General features: G+C 34.8%; 1 protein-coding gene across 4 annotated transcripts in view; it reads left to right on the forward strand.

Annotated features, from left to right (window-relative positions):
• Window positions 1-24801, forward strand: part of FOXN2 (forkhead box N2) — a 65887-nt gene that overhangs the window by 9982 nt on the left and 31104 nt on the right. For all 4 annotated transcript variants that reach the window (XM_004752861.3, XM_004752859.3, XM_004752858.3 and 1 more), the window contains one exon: window positions 23013-23563. In XM_004752861.3, coding sequence (XP_004752918.1) covers window positions 23027-23563 — 537 coding nt within the window. In that variant the 5' untranslated portion in view covers window positions 23013-23026. The remainder of the gene's footprint in view (window positions 1-23012; window positions 23564-24801) is intronic.

Raw genomic sequence — 24801 nt, forward strand, 5'->3', positions numbered from 1 at the left:
TAAGCCTCTGCCTTCGGCTCCGGTCGTGATCTCAGGGTCCTGGGATTGAGCCCCATATCAGGCTCTCTGCTCAGTGGGGAGCCTGCTTCCCCCCCCTCTCTCTGCCTTGTGATCTCTCTCTCTCTCTCTCTCTGTCAAATAAATAAATAAAATCTTTTTTAAAAAAAGGTACTTATTTACAAATAGCAAATGCTGCATGTAAGTAAATAATTGCCATATGATATATACCCTTCTAGACACAGATTCAGGAGTAGTGTAGGAACCAGCTTTCCCCAAGGAGTGGGGAGGGTCAATTTTTTAGTTATAAAAGAGGTTTACTAATGGTGTATCATTACCTTTAATAAATTCGTTTTCTCTTTGTTTTTTGTTTTATTTTGTTTTTAAAGATTTTATTTTATTTATTTGACAGAGATCACAGTTAGGCAGGGAGGCAGGCAGAGAGAGTGGGGGAAGCAGGCTCCTTGCTGAGCTGAGAGCCTGATGCGGGGCCCGATCCCAGGACCCTGAGATTATGACCTAACCAAAGGCAGAGGCTTTAACCCACTGAACCACCCAGGCGCCCCTTCTCTTCGTTTTTGTAAACTTTTTCCATTATAGTGCTTCATACAAATGGTTTTACTGTATTCTTCCTTTAATTACTACTTCCAAATAGCAGATTTTCAAATGGAATTAAAATAATTAATGCTTAAAAAGTTTTCTGATACTATTTTCCAAATACTCCATGCTTAAGTACTCTGCTTAGGGTTGTTATGTCCATTGTTTTCTTTTTGTTTTTATTTTTCATTCTGGAGTAAGTCTTTTTTTAAGGTATAGAACTTTAGTGTTTATAAAGTGGTTTCATTTCCGTTGTTTGTTTTGAGCTATTGACACAAATAACCACAGTTTAAAAAAAAAAGGAGGACAATATAAATGCAATTGGAACATAGTAGGAGAGAGAAACATTTCTAAAAGATGTTCAGGTGGTAATTGCATGGAGGAGTCCTCCTTAGAGTTTTGGCTGAATGGTGGTAGGGAAGGTAGACAATCCAGATGTTAGAAAAGCTGGGACAAGAATATAAATAGAGAAATGCACAAGAAAATTTTGGACAAAATTAGTCAGGTTTGGACTAACTTCAAGTAGAGGAGCATTAGCTTGATGCTATAGATTTTTAGTCAGATATATTTATGTTTGCATGTACTTTTTTTTTTTTTTCAGTCTTTTGTATTTGTGGAGCAATCTAAGCAGGGTAGCAACTAGTGTAGTGGTAAGGAGTGTGAGCTCTAGAGCCATACTCCCTCAGCTTGTATCTCCTTTGTGCTACTTTAGAGTTTGTGGTAATGAGCATGCCATTTAATCTTTCTGTATCTGTTTCCAAATATAAAATGGACACTAATAATAGCAACTGCCTGGCAGAGTTGTGAAGATTAAAAGAGTTAATACTGGTAAGTCACTAAAAACAATTCCTGGTATCAGTAAGCATTTAGTGAATTTTTTTATATAAGAAACTACTAGCTCTCATTTACATAAATCCATGTGTACATGATTTATACACACACACATAAGAAATATACATATGGGTAGAATATATAGGTTTTACCATGTATCTATAGGAAAGCTGGTGATATTTTAATTTCAGTTTTTGATGGCATTTAGATTTAGTATAGAATGAAAATCCAACCATCTCATTTTATAGATGTCCAAGTTATGTAGCAGCAGAGCTAGAACCAAGATCTGACCGACAAAAATTATTTGAGCTGTAAACAAAACAGAAAACCAGCTCTGTCATTGTGTAGCTTTCAGTCAGTTAGGAAAGATAGGTCTTAAGCCATCTCAGGTATGCTAAATGTTATTAAAAAGGATATTGGGTGCCTGGGTGGCTCAGTGGGTTAAGCCTCTGCCTTCGGCTCAGGTCATGATCCCAGGGTCCTGGGATCAAGCTCCACATCAGGATCTCTGCTCAACAGGGAGCCTGCTTCCCCCTCTCTCTCTGCCTGCTTGTGATCTCTCTCTCTGTCAAATAAATAAATAAAATCTTAAAAAAAAAAAGTCTAGGATATTATGGAAGGACAGAACTTAGGGCCCTGTCTAGTCCGGGGTGTAGAGAAGATTTCCTTTAAGATTTTACAACTGCGATGTGAGTGATAAATAACAGCCAGGGTTAGGTGAAATCAAGAGTGTGTCAGGCAAAAGATGCAACATTTGTAAAGGCCCTGGAGGAGGAGAAAGCATGGCCTATTCAGACATCTAAAGTGGGGAGAATCAGGAAGAGAGTGGCAAAAGATGTGACCTAAAGAAGTTAGGGGCTAAGTCATGCCAGGTCTCATGTACCATGTAAAGGACTATACATTTGGACCTCAAGGTCCCCTTGCTAGATTAAGAAAGAAAGGGACCTTGTCAGATTTGCATTTTATGAGATTATATTGTAGAGAACAAATTAAGGGAAGATCAGACATAGATGCAGGGAGACTAATTAAAAAGCTCTTGTCAGAGCCCCTGTATATGTTTGTGCAGCAATTATAATGGGTACCATTCATGTAGACTACTATTACAGGGGTCTAGATGAGCAATATCTACCTCCAAGAAGAAAAGCAGCCATTTTCCTATCAATATTCTCTGTATTATCAAATGGAACTCAACATCCATTTGGGTGGCTGATCCTATCTACTGGTAGTGACAACTAGACCTCCTAGCTACATATAGCTACAGTTGATTTGGCTGTTTAGGATTTAGGTTATATTCTGAGTATGTTTATTTAGAAACTTAGTTATTAGGTTAAGTTTTACTTTCTACAATGCCCTGGAGATAGTCTGTTTAATAACATAAGTATCTTTAATAATTTTTAGCATAAATGTATTTTACTTCAGTAATTACTCAGTTAGTTGAGTCTATTTTAAATGTACTTACTTTTAACCGTACTTTTAATTAATCATATTTTGTGTTTGTGATATATATCAACTGGTTTAGAGTCCTAAGTTTTACTTTTGCTTTCCAAAGTTAATATAGAAAGCTATTAGTAAGGTAAGATACCATTTTCTGCCTTTATTAAATGTAATTTCCAATCTTGAATGTTCTTTTAAAAGATGCTTTTTTTAGTGGAAAAATTTAATTGGCTGTAGGGGATTTACTGCATGGCTGACGGATTATGGCTTATTTCAAAGGATTAAAAATAATTTCTATATAAGTAAATTTTGATGACAAGGAATACTTACTATTTGTATTCAAATGCCAACTAAATTTACCTCTGTAGTTTAGGACATAAGATCTGTTGACTTTCAGGTTTCTGTAACTTTGCTCCTTTCAGCATTTTTCCAGTTTGGCATAGGACTGTCAAAAAACCAAAGGGCTGGTTGGTTAACTGGTCACTATATGGTTTGTGGCATGGTGATACTACTTCTAATACTAGATGGCATGGTTAGTTCCTTCCATTAGCAATTATTATTATTTTTTTTTATTTCTGTGTTGTCAGAGTTTTCCACCCTTTAACATATTTTCCTTTGTATACAGCATTGATTGCAGTCCTAAAGGTTGAGAAAGATGGTTTTTCTAAGCTAGATTTACTCTAAGAGCTAATAGTGCTTTTTTTCCCTATCATATTTAATAACAGGTAAAGTAAATTAATGCTATGTTTTAGATGGTAATAGAAGTTTTCAAGTTATTTTGTCATCAACTTTTTTAAAACATTTATTAGAACTAGTAATTTTCCTTATCAGAGAAAACAGTTTTCACTGCATTTAGATCTTTTGTGATACTATTCTTTTAAATAAGTATTTCTGTGTGTGAAAGGTGGGGTTATTTGCTAGCATTCATTTTGAGGGAAAGTATTTGGTCTTTATAAAGAAAATACCAGGTTTGTTGACTGGTTAGAAGCAAATGTGTTTCATTTTTTCTACTTATAAAGCTTCTGCTTCATTTTAACTTCCCCAGGAAACTGATGAAAAAATGAGACTTTTTTTTTAAAGACAAATGCTGCAACAATGTGTAGGGGAAGTCTTTATACAATGTACAGGTAACACAAGACTATTTAGATAGAAATGGCATTTAAATCATGGTTTATACTAAGTACCTGGGCAAGTTAGGGTGGAGAAAAAGGGATTCAATGGAAGGTTACAACAGAATTTTTCCCCGGATTTTACTGTTTGGTGCTTTCAGCATGAGTTGGAGAAAGGTATTTTCCTTCACTCAGTTTTATTTCTTTTTTTACCTCTATTTGAAAAACAGTTTCCCTATGAGATAAATCTTTGACCCTTTTGTATTCTGCCCCCCTGCCCACTTTCCCGCCCTTTCTTGACTGGAAAATGCAGCTGCACACATTTTTTGTGTAGAGACAATGGATCACATGCTGTGTCACCTAAATCTATGACCAAGAGGCAGTTTTATCCCTAAGAGACCATAATGCTTCAGTTGTCCTGGATACATGACATCATGTAGCATTATAATCAAACACACGTCTTTTTGCAGTACATTTGGTATTTGACTCTACCCTCTAATCTCAGTATTGGATTTTATGGGATGGACAGTATTTATAATAGAGAATCTTAATCAAAATGAAAGTTTTATTGTTATTCAGTAGAAAAGATTGAGTTCCTTCCTTTTACGTGTCTAAATTTTTTCTTACCTGAGGGTTACCAACTTTATCAGATATTTTGAGTTAATGGAATATCATAAAAGTTCCAGTATGTGTTAGGTTTGTTACATAGTGCCTTGCAAATAGTATGTGCTCAATAAATGTTACACATTGTTTTTCTCTCGGTGTGGTAAATTAATAGGAATAAAATTGTTTTCTTTTTTAAAAAATGAAGAACTCTTAGGATTTTAAAAAATAATTAGTATCTGTAAACTGCTAAAATAATTTTATATTGACCTTATGATAAGTTTCTTATACTGTTGAATAAATTCTGGGAATATAGTGCTGTGGCTTCCAGGGTTGAGAAAAGGTATTTTATTATAATTAATCAATGAAAATAGTTCACTCCCAAGGATAATGGAGGTGAGGGAATGAGAGGAAAATTGAGTGGAAATTTCTTTTATATATTTATCTTCATCAGAGAAAGCTTTAAATTATGGTAAAGAATTGAGACAATTGCCAGGCTGTGCTATTAAAATCACAAACATTTTGGAATTTTGTATTATGCCATGTAGATTTGTTTTTTTCTATGTCAAACATTGTTTAGTGATCTGAACTAAGTGAAAGACTATTTCCCTTTGCTAGGGTTGTCTTAGCCCAAGTCAAATAGTTTTTTATATTGGTTACTTTAAAGTGATTGGATGAGTAAGCCATAAATCTAAGATGGGGCCTACCCTTTGGTTGCTCTTTTATATTTGCAGGATTGTTTGATTTACTCATGACATTAAGGAAGAAGGAAAGTCAATTAAAATAAAAGTTTCCAAATGTCTTAAAGCCGTGTAAAAAGATAGAAATTATAAATGCATTTAGTTAAATATAACCAAAAAATAATACTCATTTGCCACATGCTTCATGAATTTACGTGTTGAAAGTATTTATAATGAGACTGATACTAAGTAGAAAGCTAGACTAGAAGAGTGAAATGGTGAGAAATAGCTTTATCTGTGGGTTAGATGCTGCCATGTTGTTGAAGGTTAACCATCCCTTGCTTTAACCATAGGACTGACAGCAGTCTTCTTCAGGGTTTCTCCGTACAATTGCTCAAGTGTTGGTTTCATCTGCTTCCCAGTTCTAGTAAAACATAACAGATGGCATGGTTCCTTTTCACTCTAGTGTAATAAAAGCTTTTAACAGCAAAATTGATTTTCCTTATTACCCTTTTGGAGTATTCCTCTTTTTATTTATTTATTTATTTTTAAAATGAGGAACTCTCTAGATTTAGAAAATAATTAGTATTTGTAAACTGCTAAAATAGTTTATGTTGAGCTTATCATAATCTTATATGCTGTTGCTTTAATCTAGGAAATATAGTATGAAAAGAAATATTCAGTGATTAGCTGGCAAGGGAATGCCAGGAAAAAATTGAAATGAATTTGCTTTGGGATATCAAGAATTGATTGCCATATTTTATTTTGATCTGAGTATTTTTTGGTGCTTTTAAAAAAATTTCTTAATGAGAATTCCTAGGTAAGGAATTAAAAATAAATTTTTAACGATTAAAAAATTATTTCACAAATAGTATCTTAGAGTTAGGGCTTAAAGAGCTATAATATAGGTAAAGTAAAAACTTAATTAAAATTGAAAAATGTAACATCAGGAGATTCAATATATTGAAAAGCACTTCTTAGAAATATTAAACGCATCATTAATAGAACTGAGTTAATTGCAATTATTCCTTATTTGCTGTGGAGCTATATTACTAAAATATACACTAAAAAAGTCTCATATACATGAGACTTGCTGGACAGAGCCTGATTTGGGGGTGTTTAAGTAAATTTTATATTCATTAATGCATTTTTTATGAACCCATATTTTTTTTTAAAGATTTTATTTATTTATTTAACAGAGATTGAGAGAGCTCACATGTAGGCAGAGAGTTAGGCAGAGAGAGAGGGGGAAGCAGGCTTCCCTCTGAGCGGAGAGCTTGATGTGGGGCTCGATCCCAGACCTTGAGACCGTGATCTGAGCTGAAGGCAGAGGCTTAACCCACTGAGCCACTCAGGCACCCTGAACCCATATTTTTAAAGTACTATAGATATTATGTTTAAATCAGAAAACTATGAGTAATACCTTGAAAGAAGAGATTATTATCTTGAATATTCTAACTTGATAGGAATTCTGTAACAGGATAGTAGATTCTGAATTCGTTGGATATAAATGAATGTACTATATAATATGTAGATATTTATATTCCTGTTCTGTTTGGTTATAGCTTCATATTTGCCACTATATTTTTTCTTTTTGTTACTGAGAATGTCATTACTAGTGAAAACTCAACATTTTTTTTTTTTACTTGAGAGGTAATGTATTTTCTTTATTTTTTTATAAATTACTTTTGTGTCTGTATGAGAATGTTAACATCAGGCAGAGCTATGAATAAAGGAACTTAAAAAAGAGTTTTCAGAGGCCCTTAATAACAAAATTTAAAAAGTTCTAAAAGTTTATATGATTTGATTTCTTTTAGTTATTTAAACTAGAAAATTTGAAGAGTTCTGTCATGTAGTGTGATTGGTAAAATACTGGTATATAAAGTACATAGAAACAAATAGAATAAGGAAGTGAAAGTCGCGTCATAAAGAAAATGATGAAATTTTTATTGCAGCGTTCTTCTGAGAAGTCCAAATTTCAGGTGGCTGCCTTGCCAGTCATTGGTCATAAAGGAGACCTATCCTTAATGTTAGGATTTTTTGAAATTTCCAAACTTCAAAACATGAAGTATTATTACTGATTTTGTACCCTAATTTTTGTATTCGAAAGATACATCATTTATAAATCTACCTTAAGAAGGAAACTAAAAATGATTTAAAAAATTAACAACTAACAATAATTACCATATCTCTAGCTAGTATTCATTGTACCATTACTCTCTACCATTTTTCTAAGTGCTTTATATTCTCATGTTAATATGGATTAAGTCTTTTGAAAGTCAGTACTGATAAATTCTAAATTAGGTTTTATAATCTGTTGAGTGGCAGAGCTGGGATTTGAACCTAGGCAATATCTCTTCACAGCTCATGCTCTTAACTTTCTGCTTTACTGCCACCAGATGTGATTATAGTATCAAGAATAGTGATTTAGATTTTACTATTTTTTTGTAATATGAAATTGCTTATCCTTCACAATTTTAACTTCAGATACACTGTCCCCTCAAGTTTCTGTCAAGTATCTCCTAGTATTACATGTATTAATTCCTTTCTCAAGGACGAAGCCTTTCATTTCACAGTGTGCATACATACATACACACATAGTTGTTAGATTCTATGGTAAAATAGTATACAATTACGGCAATAGAGCCATGAATGTAGTAGGAGTAAAAGGGTTTTTTTGGTGGGGTGGGTTTTTGGGAGGGCGGGGGGGGAGCTTCTTTGAATAGGGCCAAGAAAGGTTATTCTAAATCTTATATATGTTATACTTCTATTAACAGATGTAAAGAGTTGTATAGATGTATCTATACATAAATCTATATCTATAAATCTGTATCTATAAAGAGATGTATAGATGTATCTGTACATATATACAGATGTATAGATACTATAATCATAATCCAGTATAGCTAATACATTAGCTTTGGGATGTATTTTAAATTTCTGTATACATTTAGGTACTTCTGACATTTTTAGAATTCATAATATCTATTTCCTTTGTTCAGGAAGTTACTTATTCTGTACCTTCAACTATTAAACCACAAATGGACAAAAGGGACTCCTAAATAGTTGGGGGAAAATTATAAAGTTTATGCATTAAACTTATGGACCCTAAGTATAGATCAATACTATACTATATATCAATACCAGTATGACTATATATCAGCACAATACTATACTTCATCATATACTTTCATATAAAATCACAGTAAGATCAGTAAGTATAAAGAATTAGAATATAAGTATAAATACTTAGTATTATACTAAATATTATACTAAGTAAAAATACTTAGAACTAAGTATAACGGTGATTTCTTTATACCTATTGATCTTATTGTGATCTTTTATAAAATTCTTTTTTTTTTTTTTTTAAGATTTTATTTATTTGACAGGGAGAGACACAGCAAGAGAGGAAACACAAACAGGGAGAGTAGGAGAGGGAGAAGCAGGCTTCCCGCTGAGCAGGGAGCCTGATGCGGACTCGATCCCAGGACCCTGGGATTGTAAGCTGAGCTGAAGGCAGACACTTAACGACTGAGCCACCCAGGCGCCCCCAAATATAAAATTTAATAAAAATTTTTTGGCTTTCTAGTTATAGCAGGTAATGGTAGTATAATATGATGTTAATGATTTAGAAATCTAAAATGCTCTGAAAACCAGTTTTTTCTTAGCATATTTAGTAGCAAAACAGGATCTGAGCTGATGTAAGATTATTATTAATGGTCTTTGTTTACTCTCTTCTTAGTGTGAAACTACATTTTGCTACAGAAATATTAACACGTTTATTAGAGAATACTGCCTCAAACCTCACCAACATATTGTACAACATATCATATTTGCATTGTAGTTCCTTTCCAAACTCTAAAATATTCTGAATTCTCAAATATATCTGCCCTCAAGGATTTTAGATAAGGGACGACACACCTGTGTAATCAGGTACAGTGAGTGCAGTACAAATGAAAACTAGGATATAATGAACTAAGAAGATTAATCTAGTAACTCAAGCATGGCAAGGTGAAGTCTTTTAGCGTGGAGATATTTCTCAACTTGAATGATACATGGATCTCTTTTATCTATTTATTTTTTTTAAACATTTATTTATTTGAGAGAGAGAGATCACAGATGGAGAGGGCGAGGCAGACTCACTGCCGAGTGAAGAGCCCAGCATGGGGCTCCTTCCCAGGACCGTGAGATCATGATACATGGATCCCTTTTAAAGAAAAAAAAATTGTAGGTGCCATTTTAAGGATCACTGACTTTAGTTCCTGAAGATTTTAATAAGTCTTTCATTATTCTCTTTGAAAATAGTAAAATACATTTTTATGCTGTTGCTGAAATAAAAGCACAGAATGAAAGTTTGCAAAACTCTTGGCCCCCAGAGTATATCTATGGGACATCCTTACTTGAGAAACACTTATAAAGTGGCAAATAGTCCTATATGCTTAAGGAGTCCGTATAAATAGACGTTACAAGTCTGTTTATAATGATAAGCCTGAATCATAGTTAAAGGGGCTAAAATGTCTTTATGTCTTTAATGAATATGATTTTTTTTTTTTAAAAAGATTTCATTTATTTATTTGTCAGAGAGAGAGGAGCGAGAGTGAGCGCAGGCAGACAGAGTGGCAGGCAGAGGCAGAGGGAGAAGCAGGCTCCCCGCGAAGCAGGCTCCCCGCCAAGCAAGGATGCCGGGATCATGACCTGAGCCTAAGGCAGCCGCCTAACCAACTGAGCCACCCAGGAGTCCCGATTTTTTTTTTTTTAAAGGGGTGAGAAGAACCACCTCTATTTAGAAAAATGTGCACAATTTTTGATAAGTACCTTCCACCTCCAGGGAAGTGTCCAGTACCTACTTCCATTTGGGAATCACTATCACAATGAGCAACTCTCACTGATAGAGGAGTGAGTCAAATCTCTCAAGTGTGTTGAAGCAGGAGAAACTTAAACAATAAAATAATGCATCAGTGCTTTGGCACAAAAGTAAAGAATATTTAGACCGAAGACTAATTGCAAACCCAGAGAGAACCTAGTGCAGTAAGCTGAGTACTGAAGCTGGCTCTTGCCTTGAGGGTATTTACCAAATCAAGGGAGTTTCTGTTTTCTTAGCCTTGTGGGGCTCAGGAACAGGAAGCAAAGCCCAGACCCAGCCAAGGTAAAATACCTAGCAGGAAATAGTCTTCCCCATTACTGTGGAGCCCCAAAGGGCTATAACTTCTAGATGTGTAATCTAGATACTCTTTCTCTTCATGTCCTTAGAGAAGACAAAGAAAGTTATAAGAATATTGCTGCTAACAGGAAGAATAAAATCACTATTGAAAAATTTTTTTAACCACAAACTAGCCTTTCACACAGGTTTACTTGAATTCACCCTAAGAATTCAAAATGATTCTTCATTGTTACTACTCCTGGGGACTTGACAGAAGCAACACAAATCGTCACCATCAAAGAGTTGCTTTTAGTAAAGTTCTAATGAAATGAGTAGCTTAGGGGCGCCTGGGTGGCTCAGTTGGTTAAGCATCTGCCTTCAGCTCAGGTCATGATCCCAGAGTCCTAGGATTGAGCCTCACATTAGGCTCCCTATTCTGCAGGAAGTCTGCTTTTCCTTCTGCTCCTCTCCCCGCTTGTGCTTGTGTGCTCCTTCTCTGAAATAAATAAAATCTTAAAAAAAAGAAAAGAAAATGAGTAATTTGTAATAAAAATTACAAACAGTCTAGGGAAACAAGGCATAATATAAGAGAATCAGCAGAATCAGACTTGCCAATAGTTCACATCTTGGAATTATTAGATGTAAAATATAAAAATTATACATTTAATATGTTCAGTGACAACTTAAAATAAGGAAAAAGAAATAAAGAATCAGAGGTTTTAGAAATAAAAATATATAGTAAATTAAAATTAAAATTCAAAAGATAGATAAAAGTAAATAGACCTCACTGAAGAAAAATTGATACAATGAAAGATAGTCCTCTGAAGAAATCCAGAATGCAACACAAAGAAAAAAATGGAAAATATAAAAGAGGCTAATAAAGGGGAAAATTGTAAGAGAAAACAGAACACCTTTAGAAAAATATCCGGTCTCAGTAACAATAATGGAAGTAGACGACCATGAAATTATATACTCAGTAGAAAGAAATTTAACAACTATGACCTATTCTAGTTAAACCTAGAATTCTATAGCTAGCAGAAATGTCTTTCCTAAACAAAGGATTAAATAAAGATGTGCTCAAGTAAATAAAATCTGGAAGTTCAAAAGCAGTCCATGTTTTATGTAGAAAGAAAATGGTCATAGCTAGTATGAGATTCAAGAAGGAATAATCAGAGTGGTAAGTATATGGGTAAATTAAAATTAACTATAAGTAATACTATTATTAACCATAAATAGTAAAAGCTAGAACTAAATTAACAATTATTATAGTTGTTTACTAAATACCCATTATTTTATAAACCAGGAGGAGGTGATTGGAGCTAGTATTCAAAAGGTCTTTTTTCTTTAAGATTTTATTTGTTTATTAGAGAGAGAACACAAGTAGGCAGAGAAGCAGGCAGAGAGAGGAGGAAGCAGGCTCCCTGCTAAGCAGAGAGCCCAATGTGTGGCTCGATCCCAGGACCCTGGGATCATAACCTGAGCCAAAGGCAGAGGCTTTAACCCACTGAGCCACCAAGGTGTCCCTCAAAAGATCTTTTTATTACTCAGATTAAAGATAACTTTAGATTTTGATAAGAATGCATGATAAAAATTTTAAGGTAACACTTTAGTAATAGAAATAAATATCTAAGTTCCAAACTAATAAATGATAAAAAATGAAAGCAGCGGAAAAAGAATTCTAAAGAAGGCCAAAAAAGAGAAAGAAATATGGAGTAAAATATCAAATAAAGTGTTAGAAATAAACATATCTATACCTTATATTTAAAATGGGGTTTAAAGCAGAGACTGGAAGGAAACAAGAGGAAAAAATGTTTAAAGTAAAATGATGGAAAAAAATATATAAGGCAAATATTGGTGGAAAGAAAGCTGGCATATCATTTGAAATAGATGTTAAAACTAGTAGAATTAGGGATGCCTGAGTGGCTCAGTCAGTTAAGTGGCTGCCTTCAGCTCAGGTCATGATCCTAGTGTCCTGGGATCAAGTCCCACATAGGGCTCCTTTCTTGACAGGGAGCCTGCTTCTGCTTCTGCCTGCCTGTGCTCTCTCTCTGACAAATAAATAAAATATTTAAAAAAAAAAACTAGTAGAATTACTACAGAAAAAAGAATTGATACAAAATGGTAAATGCTTCATTTTTGCCAGGAATACTAGAAGCTTTAAATTTGTATACAACTAATAACTGTAACCACAAAAAAAAGCAAAAATTAACAGAACTACCAGGAAAATCTAATTTCACCAGCATAGTAGGAGATTGTAATATATCTTCCTCAGTATTTAATAAAACAGACCCCCAAATTGGTACAAATATAGAAAATTTAAACTATGTAGTTAACAAGCTTAATTCAGTAGACATCTATTTCATCCAATCACTGGATGGATGTATTCATCCATCAACTGAATCATGAAAATCAACGACACACTAGGACCAAACAAGTTTTAATACATTTCAAAGGATTAGTATCCTATGGACCATTTAAATTAGAAATCAGTTAGGAAAAAAGATCACATGGCAATTAAGAAGCATTCTTCTAAATAACTCATGAATGGGACGCCTGGGTGGCTCAGTTGCTCAGTTGGTTGGACGACTTCCTTCGGCTCAGGTCATGATCCTGGAGTCCCGGGATCGAGTCCCGCATCGGGCTCCCAGCTCCATGGGGAGTCTGCTTCTCTCTCTGACCTTCTCCTCGTTCATGCTCTCTCTCACTGTCTCTCTCTCAAGTAAATAAATAAAATCTTTTTTTTTTAAAGATTTTATTTATTTATTTGACAGAGAGAGATTACAAGTAGGCAGAGAGGCAGGCAGAGAAAGAGAGGAGGAAGCAGGCTCCCCGCTGAGCAGAGAGCCTGATGTGGGACTCGATCCCAGTACCCTGAGATCATGACCTGAGCCGAAAGCAGCGGCCCAACCCACTGAGCCACCCAGGCGTCCCAATAAATAAAACCTTAAAAAAAAAAAAAAAATAACTCATGAATGAAAGAAAAAATGTTAACAGAGCTTGACCTGCTCTTTGGGAGGAGATGTTAGGTCATCCCTCAAGTTTGCTTGTAGCAAACAAAACCCTGAAAAAAAAGCCCAAGTGAAGGCTTTTCATTCTTGGCATATATAGCAAGAATGTTCAAGGATGCCAATGCTCAAGATTGGTTCCCGCAACAGAAAGGATACAAGTTTTTTTAAGATTTATTTTATTTTAGACAAAGAGACAGAGAGCGGGACCTGGCATAGGGACAGAGAGACAGGGAGAGAGAGAATCTCCAAGCAGACTACCAGCTATTGGGGAGGCCCATGTAGGACTCGATCCCAGGACCCTGAGATCATGACCTGAGCTGAAATCGAGTTGGATGCTTAACCAGTTGAGCTACCCAGGCACCCTGGGAAGGAATTCTTAAATGAGAAATAAACTACAGTAACTATAAAGCAAAGGGTTAATAAATTCCACCATATTAAAGTTAACTTTTTCATTCATAGACAACTAATAGACTAAAAAGACAAAGCACCTACTAGGAAAAGATTTGCATTACATGTAAAGATTAGTATACAAACAATACAAGTGACTTAAATAGACAATTAATAGAAGATTTTTAAAAAATATTTATTTATTCACTTATTCATTTGTTTATTTGTTGTTTATTTGTTTGTCAGAGAGCCAGAGAGCACAAGCAGGGAGAGCAATAGAGGGAGAAGCAAGCTCCCCACTGAGCAAGGAGCCCCATATGGGACTCCATCCCACAACTCTGGGATCATGACCTGACCTGAGGTCAGGTGCTTAACCAACTGAGCCACCCAGGTGTCCCAGAAGATAATTCTTATGTACAGGTTTCTCCTGCTATCCAAAAGTAGAATCTTCCTACAAAACCTTAGGAAGCTCAAGTGGTATAAAGTGAAGAAGAAATTACCATTAATTTATATGGAAATATATATGAACATTCCCAAAGCCAAAAAAAGGAACCTCCCATAGGCTTTTCTGGTACCTTAGGACACATCTTACCAAGGGATACACAAAATAAGTCAAAATAAAGCCCAGAATTCCACAGGTACCATTCAAAGCTATGGCAACTTGACGCTAAGGGGCTGAGTATAGCCCCTTTGGGGAAGGAGCTTGGCAGTGCCATTCCCTGCTCAGGGTTCACACATGCTTCAGAACAGACCCTAAATCCTATTTTCACTTTGTGCCTTTTCCTAAAAGTGAAAATCATCTTCAACAGGTACTAATGTAGGTCTTTTGTAGAAGCAAAGTAGTATAATAACTTCAAAAAGCGGGGAATACCTACATGTTCAACCCCATTACTAATCTGGGAAATGCCAAGTAAAACACAAGGAGATGAAATTTCATAGTCATCAGGTTGGCAAAAAAATGTTTTTGAGGAGTACATGGAGTAAATAGAATACACATATATTCCTGGTAACAATTTGTCATGACCAGTTAAAGTGGAAGAGAAGAATGCTCTGTGACCCAATAATTCTACCCAATATATCCTGCTTTTAGTTGTGTACCCCACTAAAGTTCTTGGCAGTTGTATTCCAAGAGGTAGGAACAAGGATATCCATAACAATGCTACTTGTAATAGCCTCAAACATAAATAAATAATTGTCCACAAGAGTATAATAAATTTTGGTATATTCATAAAGTAGAAAGAATAGTTGTCATCTTTAGAAGTGAATTATTGCTGCAATAATGTTAATGAATTTGGTGGGGGGAAAAGTAAGTTTCAGTACAATTCTATTTTATATGATGTTTATTTTTTTTTAAAGATTTTTTATTTTATTTATTTGACAGAGAGACATCACAAGTAGGCAGAGAGGCAGGCAGAGAGAGAGGAAGAAGCAGGCTCCCTGCTGAGCAGAGAGCCCAACGCTGGACTCGATCCCAGGACCCTGAGATCACGACCTGAGCCAAAGGCAGCGGCTTAACCCACTGAGCCACCCAGGCGCCCTTTTTATGATGTTTAAAAAACAAAGCGGGTGGGGCACCTGGGTGGCTCAGTCCTTAAGCGTCTGCCTTCAGCTCAGGTCATGATCCCAGGGTTCTGGGATCGAGCCCCCACATCAGGCTCCTTACTCCGCGGGAGGCCTGCTTCTCCCTCTCTGACTCCCCCTGCTTGTGTTTCCTCTCTTGCTGTGTCTCTCTCTGTCAAATAAATAAATAAACTTCAAAAAAAAAGAAGGAGAGGGAGCTAAAATAATGGTTAGGGGTCCTAACATGATAGAAGTATAAAGAAAAAATCTTTTTTTTGCCTAGTCTTTGATACAGTCAATTAAAAATATGGATAAATAAATAAATAAACTCTGTGTGTCAGTAACCAACATTTTATGTTTAGAAGGTTTCTTAGTTATTTGGGGCCAAACAGCTATCAATAATAGCTCTTACAATACCTCTAATATCCGGGTAATATTGTAAATTCTATACCTTAGTTTCCCTTCTCTGAGCTCTGTCAAGCATTTCCTCTCAGAACATTATTAATACTGACCTAAGCAAAAATGCTCTTCTCTAACCTTTTGGGAAATGATCCAAGAATTCCAATATGGAATTTTGTTTCTCGTGTCCTAGAGTAGACTATCATTGTAATATTGAACATAGTATGGAAATATGCAGATCTCTATTAAATGTTTTTGAGAGATGAATGGGCTGCACAGATGTGAAAAAATGTTACATTTTAATCCTGAGCCCTCTTCTCAAGATACTGCTCTGGCCTTATACACAGTGAAGCTCTAGGCAGGAGTTACAGAGTGATTATACTGGGCTTGTTTGAACTCTCCACTGTTAAATTATTCTTGTCTCAAGAAATTCAATTTTTTCTGAAATGTAGAAGACTTGGGAGTCTTAACACCAATGTGTACTTTGCAAAATTGTCTTGTACATTTACCTACTTTTTTTGTAGCATTATCTTGGTTTTAGGAATTGGTTTATTAGTGGATGTATTCATTACTTGGGTTATGCTAGTTATGCTCCTAGGAAATTAGAGTACAGTTTTCAAACCCCACATCATAGTCTCTTGACCCTAATGCTTATTTTGAGTGACATTTATTATGTGTAACAATTACGTGTGATTTGTTGAGGTATTGTTCTTAAAAGATTAATAAAAGGAAATGTTACATCACTAGCTCAGATTTCCTTTTATTTCTTTACTTGTTCTGCTTTGAAGCAAACTTCCATGCACATTATTAATGACCTGTTATTGAGTGGTTTCAGTTCATTTTAAGAAGCAGTTTCTTATAAAACTAGATTTTGTTTTGGTATAAAACTAGAATTTTCCAAACAAAAGTAAAAGCTTTTTAAAAAAAATTTTGGTGTGAAATATACAGGTCTTTCTTATGTAATATTACATATTATATATTTTTGAAAACATTAAAATATTGTGCTAGCTGATAGGTCAGCTCGCCTAAAAGTATGAAGCTTTGTAACCAGAACACTAACAAAAATAAATTTTAAGAATACTAGAATATTTTAAAAGATATATTAAATTTATTACAAATAAAGAAATACAATTTAGGAATTTTTTTTTTTTTAAGTGAAAATAGCCTGATGGAAGGGTATGCAAGGAAGGGTTGAAGCTGCAAGGTTATGGAGGGCAGGATAAAATGCATAAAAATTTGTGGAGAGAAGAGCTCATTAACACTTCCAAGAAAATGCATGTGGCCAAGCTGTGCCAAGAGGAAGAACATGGGTTGAATGAGAATTGTGTACAATACTGTATTTTCAGCAGCTTGCAGCTTTCCACTACGTTAGCCTATTTTAGGTTCAGCTGTTATTACTTAGTATTGCAAAAACATAAGCTGGTAAAAATCACTTACAAACCAATGTGATTATCACATTGTACTAAAATCTTTCCCCTATTTACCAGTGAGCTAATTTGTGTTACAGAAAAGCTTGGTAGCAAAATAGACTGTACTGAATTTAAGAGGTGACTTTTGTTCGGGTTTTTTTTTCCTTTTGTTTTTTTTCTGTGTGTGTGTTTTTTTCTGAGGTGGCTTCTGTTTTTAACTTATAATCTTTGATAAGTCCTTGATCTTTTTGTGATTTGATTCTTTGTTAAGTGGAAACACTAAAAAATAATCCAGCACAGCTCTTCCCCTTGAATGCATTTTAATTTTTTATTCTAAAAATAATAAACACATTAAAGAAAAAGTGGTAAAGAGATCAAAGAAAAAATTATCAAGTTAATAAAAACTACTTTTAGTGTTTTATATATTTTTACTTTTTCACTAATTTATAATCTTTTTTGTTTACTTCACAGTCTTCAAGAAAGTTATCATTATTTTTTTAGTTTCATTTATTTATTTGACGGACAGAGATCACAGGTAGGCAGAGAGGCAGCCAGAGAGAGAGGAAGGGAAGAAGGCTCCCTGCTGAGCAGAGAGCCCCAAGCAGGGCTCAGTCCCAGGATCATGGGATCATGACCCTAGCCGAAGGCAGAGGTTTTAACCCACTGAGTCACCCAGGAGCCCCAAGAAAGTTATTTTTAGTGACTAAATATTAGATTGAATTGATGTACTTCAGTTAAATTAGCTATTTCTCTATAATGTATAAGATATTTATACTTTTCTACTGTCTTTAATAATTCTTGGATGAGTGTGTGTGTGTGTATAAAAGACGAGGGAGACAGAGACAATCTATTTTTCCTGTGTAGTATTATTTCACAAAGTGATTCATAAATGAAATTATTGGGTCAAAGAATATGACTTTTTAAATTTGAAGTATAGTTGACATAGCATATTAAACTAGTTTTGGGTGTACAACATAGTGATTCAACAGCTGTATACATTACAAAATCCTCATCACAATAAGTGCATTACAATATTACTGTTATTCCTTTGAAGATGTATATATTTATTTTAGATGAGGAGGGTGGAGGAAGAGGGGGAACATCCTCAAGTAGACTCCCCACTGAGTGCGGACTCCCCCCAAGATCTTGACCTGAGCTGAAATCAACAGACGCTTAACTGCCTGAACCACCCAGGCACCCCAGTACATTACAATATTATTGACTATTTTCCCTGTCCTAAACTTTTCATCCCCGTGACTTACTTAATTTACAGCTGGAAGTTTGTATTTCTTATTCCCTTTCAACCCATTTCACCCATCCCTCCATACTCTTCCTTTTAGTAACCACCTGTCTTTCATATTTATAAGTCTATTTCCTTTTTTTTTTTTTTTTAAGATTTTATTCATTTATTTGACAGAGAGAGATAGCGAAAGCAGGAATATGAGTAGGGGGAATGGAAGAGGGAGAAGCAGGCTTCCTGCTGAACAGGGAGCCCGATGTGGGGCTTCATCCCAAGACCCCGGGATCATGACCCGAGCTGAAGGCAGACACTTAACAAATGACTGAGCCACCCAGGTGCCCCTATGAGTTTATTTCTTTATTGATATTATTGGTTTTGTTTTGTTTTTTAGATTCCATAGGTAAGTGAAATCATATGGTTTTTGTCTTTCTGTCTAACTTATTTCACTTAGCATAATATTCTCTAAGTCCATCCATGTTTTCACAAGTGACAAGATTTCATTCCTTTTTATGACTAATATTGCATTGCTTATATATACCATATCTTATTTATCCATTCATTTAACAGTGGACACTTAAGTTGCGTCTGTACCTTGGCTGCTGTAAACATAGGGGTGCTCCTATCTTTCTGAATTAGTGTTTTTGTTTTCTTTGGATAAATACTCATAAGTGGAATTACAAGATCCTGTGGTACCTATTTTTAATTTTTCAAGGGACCTCCATACTGTTTTCCACAGTGGCTGTACCAATTTCTATCTCACCTAGTGGTTTGTGGGAGTTCCCTTTTTTCCGTGGCCTCACCAATAGTTGTTATTTCTTATAATTCTCATAGTAGCCATTCTGCCTGGTATAAGGTGACATCTCATTCTGGTTCTGCTTTTGCATTTCCCACATGGTTAGTGATGTTGGGCATCTTTTCATGTGTCTGTTGTCCATCTGGTGTGTCTTTGGGAAAATGTCTATTTAGGTCCTCTGCTCATTTTTAATTGGATTATTTAGGGGGGGTTTGGTGGTGTTCTTTATATATTTTGGATATTTAAACCCTTAACATATATATCATTTACAAAACTCTTGTCCCATTTAGTGGAAAAAACCTTTTGTCTCGTTTATGGTTTCCTTTGCTCAGCAAAAACTTTCTAGTTTGATATAGCCCTATTGTTTATTTTTGCTTTTGTTCCCTTTGCCTGAGAAGACAGATCCAGAAAAATATTGCTATAGTTGATGTCTAAGAGATTAGTGACTGTTTTCTTTTAGGAGTTTTCTGGTTTCAGGTCTTTTCTTTTTTAAATATTTTTAAAAGATTTTATGTATTTATTTGACAGACAAAGATCACAAGCAGGCAGAGAGGCAGGCGGGGGTTGGGGGGACAGTATTCTCCCTACCGAGCAGGGAGCCCCATGCGGTGCTTGATTGCGGGACCCAGAGATCACTACCTGAGCCGAAGGCAGAGGCCTTAACCCACTGAGGCACCCAGGTGCTCCTGGTTTCAGGTCTTATATTTAGATCTTTTATCTATTTTTTAATGTATTATTATTATTTTTAAAGATTTTATTTATTTATTTGAGAGACCGTGAGAGAGGGAACACAAGCAAGGGGAATGAGAAAGGAAGAAGCAGGCTTCCCAGTGATCAGGGAGCCCGATGTGGGGCTCAATCCCAGGACCCTGGGATCATGACCTGAGCTGAAGGCAGACGTTAACAACTGAGCCACCCAAGCCCCAGGTCTTTAATTTATTTTTAGTTTATTTTTGTATATTGTTTAAGTGGTCCAGTTTCATTCTTAGGAATGTAGCTGTCCAGTTTTCCCAGCACCATTTATCAAAGAGGCTCTCTTTTCCCCATTTTATATTCTTGTCTCCTTCATTGTACCTTAATTGACCATATATGTATGGGTTTATTTCTGGGTTCTCAATTCTGTTCCATTGATCTGTGAATTATTGAGTCAAAGAATATGACATTTTTAATGATTCTTGGTACATATTGCCAGTTAGTATTCCAAAATGGCACTAGCTCCTTGCCCAAAATTTTGTATTAAATATAATATTTTTTAAACCATTGTTAATTTGGGCAAAAGTAGATAATATTTTTATTACTAATATTTGTGCTTACTGCATTGTGACAAATACATTGTCATATTTAATACCACATTTGTGTTTTGCTTTGAGTTTCTTTGATTATCAGTGAAGTTGGGTATTTTCTAATGTATGTTTGCTTTTTACATACTTATTTCATTTGTGAGAAAAGATGATTTGCCTGTTTATTGTGGTGGACTTTGTATTCTAAGTGGATGATGTCCTAAAGTATACTAAAAGGATAGTTTAGAAACAGCTCTTTTTCTCTCCTTGAAAATACAGTCACAGTTCAAACCTTCCTAAGAGAATGTCACCCTTTCAGTGTCAGTACTTGTTTTTTTTTTTTTTTAACTGTGCTTGGCTGTACACTTTGTGTAATCTTTGGCATCTATGCTGCCGTAATACTGCTTTACATCTTAAAGTAATGGATTTTATTCTAAACTTTTAATTCAGAGGAATAATATATATTTGCAACCATCTGAATTAGTTTCTGAGGAGAATATATGTTATTCTCATATCTGTCAACAATGTCTGTCTGAATTAGTATTGCTAAAAATATCAGCTACTTAAGAATTCAAGTGAATTCTCATTGACACATTTTTTTTGAAATTCTCTATGGGTAGAGAGACTTTGGTGGTAAAGTGAATAATTTGGTCCTCTACATAGGATAGAAAGTCATCTCGGACATATATTACTTGCACATATGCATGCACACGTGTGCATGTTTATGAATATGTGGCTTCCATACCTGAAATACAAACCAAATTTTTACAGTTTGATCTTTTCCTTCTTAAAGTATCTTGGTATGTTAAGTTATAAATACAGGTCTAAGTAAGAAAAATAGGAACTGGATGTGGAGAGAATAGTAGTAAGATTTAAAATAGATGGGACTGGGTCATTGGTATTCAACAATGATGAGTTTGCATTCTTACCCGGATAATGTAGTAGTTGTGGTTCCGAAGTCAGTCTGCCCAGGTTTAAATTCTGTTGTTTCCCATTATTAACCAGGTAAGCTAAAACACGATGCTAACCTCTGAGTTATTTTCCTCATTTATAAAATTGGGTTAATAATAATGCCTACTTTATAGGGTTTAATTGATGGTTAATTGAGATATAATTTGTAATGTTCAGCATAATACCTGGCCCCAAAAATATTAGCTGATGCTGTTGGTAATAAGAGCTTTGAGACTACATCTATTAATAGCTACCAGAATCCAGATAGACTGTTACACATGTAAAATTGACTGGTTTCATAGTTTTTGGAGTAACCTGCCAGCTTTGTTCTAAGTGAAATAAAACTGTGGGGGTATTTCTCTTATTTCAGTTATATAAGCATAAGTAGATTGAATAGGATAATGGAAGATAGAAAGTTTTTCACTGAATTCATAAATGAGGTACTTTTATGAACCACTAAAAATGAATTTAATAGTACATTACTTGTATCACTTTTCTTTTTGGTCACTTATTTTCCCATGATATGTTTTTTGCCTTGAAGTATGTTTCAAAGGCAAAACAAAAGACATTTAAGAAAATAGAAATGAAAAAGGATAGTTTAGAAATAGCTTTTTTCCCCTTCTCCTGGAAAATTACAGTGATAATTCAAATTTTACTTAGAGAATGCCAGCATTTCATTGTCAATATTTGATGAGATGATATAGAATTCAGTTAAAATATTGAATGTAATAAATTTATAGTAAATAATAATTTTGTTGATAGTGGATTTAGTAAGAAATGTTATCTTTTTAGTATAATCTATAAAAATATTAGAAGTTATTTATCTCTTTGTAGTAATATTTCGATTTGAGGAAAGGGTTTGTTTGGAATTATTGTTTAAGCAATATTTTAAATTTGGCTTAATACTGAATTTAAATTTATTAAATAAATATTTATTTGAATTTCAATGTATTCAATTTAAATTTGGTTATTTTCTATATCGAGTAAAGTCATATATCCTTAAAATGCATGGATTATCTAGTCTTATAATTCAAAGAAAGTCTGCTCATTTTTTTTTAATATTTTATTTATTTATTTGTTAGAGATAGAGAGAATGCAAGCACAGGCAGACAGAGCAGCAGGCAGAGGCAGAGGGAGAAGCAGGCTCCCTTCCAAGCAAGGAGCCCGATGTGGGACTCTATCCCAGGACACTGGGATCATGACCTGAGCCAAAGGCAGCTGCTTAACCCACTGAGCCACCCAGGCGTCCCAGAAAGTCTGCTCATTTTTAATAACAATAACCATTACGAGGCTGTTACTGTAGGCTGGGGACTTTAATAAGTATTCAAAATAGATTATTTACTTGTATTAATATCACTCACATATGGTGTTACAATGCTGTATTTTATTTACAGCCATTTCAAATAATATGAAATAAGTTCTCTTCCTTGGATTGTAACCTTTAATGTCTTTGTTGTACAAATATTGTGCTTCAATATTATGTGGGCTAATTGCAAAATTTCTGATTTGTGATATTTAAATATGTATTTTCATTTTCCATGAGCTTAAGAGTCTTAAGTATTATATTGATTGACAATTGTTTTCTTTATTGCAGAACTGTAAGAGTAAATGGGTCCAGTAATTGGAATGACTCCAGAAAAGAGAGCTGAAACTCCAGGAGCTGAAAAGGTTGCAGGATTAAGCCAGATTTACAAAATGGGAAGCTTGCCTGAAGCTGTTGATGCTGCCAGGCCAAAGGCCACTGTAGTGGACAGTGAGTCAGCAGATGATGAACTCACAAACTTGAACTGGCTTCATGAAAGTACTAATCTTCTAACAAACTTCAGCTTTGGAAGTGAGGGTCTTCCAATCGTTAGTCCATTGTATGACATAGAGGGAGATGATGTGCCATCCTTAGGACCATCTTGCTATCAGAACCCAGAAAAAAAATCAGCAACTGCAAAGCCCCCATACTCCTTTAGTCTTCTCATTTACATGGCTATTGAACACTCTCCAAATAAATGTTTGCCTGTCAAAGAAATTTATAGCTGGATTTTGGACCGCTTCCCATATTTTGCTACTGCACCAACAGGCTGGAAGAATTCTGTCCGACATAATCTGTCCCTGAATAAATGTTTTCAGAAAGTGGAAAGAAGCCATGGCAAGGTCAGTGTTTATGAACATTGCTGTATTTAGGGAGGGTAGGGGAGAATTAACCTCGAGACCTTAAAATATGGGGAAACTAAAGGAAGACAAAAAATTGTCAACTCATAATTACTTCAGTTTGAGCCTAATTATATTCATCACTTGCTTTCATTGAGATGTTTTTAAATTTCTTAAATATTGATATAAATCTAACAATTTCAGTCTACTATAGGACATAAATTAGTTTTCTAATGTTCTAATTTTCTATGCTTAGTTTCTATAGTGTTCTGCCACTCTCAGTATGTTATTTATTCAGTATGACAGTCTCAGACTTATAATTGGAATGTAGACCATTTACATTAATGTAATGGATATGGTTGGCTATAAATCTGTCATTGTGCTATTTTTTGTTTGTTCTATTCTTTTCTTCCACTTTTCCCGTCTTTTTAAGGATTGAGTATTTTTTTTGTGATTCACTCTTATCTCTACAATTGGCTTATCAGCTATTCCCTTTTGGGCGGCTGCTGGTGATGGTGGTGGTTGCTCTATACTTTTCAGTATTTATCTTTAATTTATCACATTTATCTTCAAAAAATATCATTATACTATTTTTTATAGTTGTTTTGTTTTGTTTTGTTTTTTTGACAGAGATCACAAGTAGGCAGAGAGGCAGGCAGAGAGAGAGGAAGGGAAAGCAGGCTCCCTGCCAAGCAGAGAGCCCGATGCAGGGCTCGATCCCAGGACCCCGGGATCATGACCTGAGCCGAAGGCAGAGGCTTTAACACACTGAGCCACCCAGGCACCCCTCATCATTATACTATTATACCACTTATTATATGGCTTTACACAAAAAAAGTTGACTAATCCTGATGTTATGTTATCAGGATCAATTCCTTTTTCATGGATAAGTATATGTAATATTTCTTATAGTTGAAATCTAGCAATGAATTTATAAGAATCTTTTTGTGGATGTTAAGAAATTTTTTTTTTCTTGAAGTATTTTAAAGATGGTACTGTCTTGTGTTCTGGCGTATACAGTGTCTGATAAGAAGTCTGCAGCCATTCTTATATTTGTTCCTCTGTGATGTTTCTTCTTTTTCTTTTTCTGTCTGACTTCCAAGACTTTTCTCTTTATGTCATTATTTCAGCAGGTTGGCTGTGGTGCACCAAGGTGTGTGTTTATTTTTATCCTGCTTTGGTTTTTTGGAGGTTCTTGGATCTGTGATTTCTTGTCATTTATTTAATTTAGAAAAGTTTTG

Source organism: Mustela putorius, unplaced genomic scaffold, assembly GCF_011764305.1.
Source record: "Mustela putorius furo isolate JIRA1106 unplaced genomic scaffold, ASM1176430v1.1 tig00000224_pilon_pilon_pilon, whole genome shotgun sequence".
Classification (NCBI taxonomy): Eukaryota; Metazoa; Chordata; class Mammalia; order Carnivora; family Mustelidae; genus Mustela; species Mustela putorius.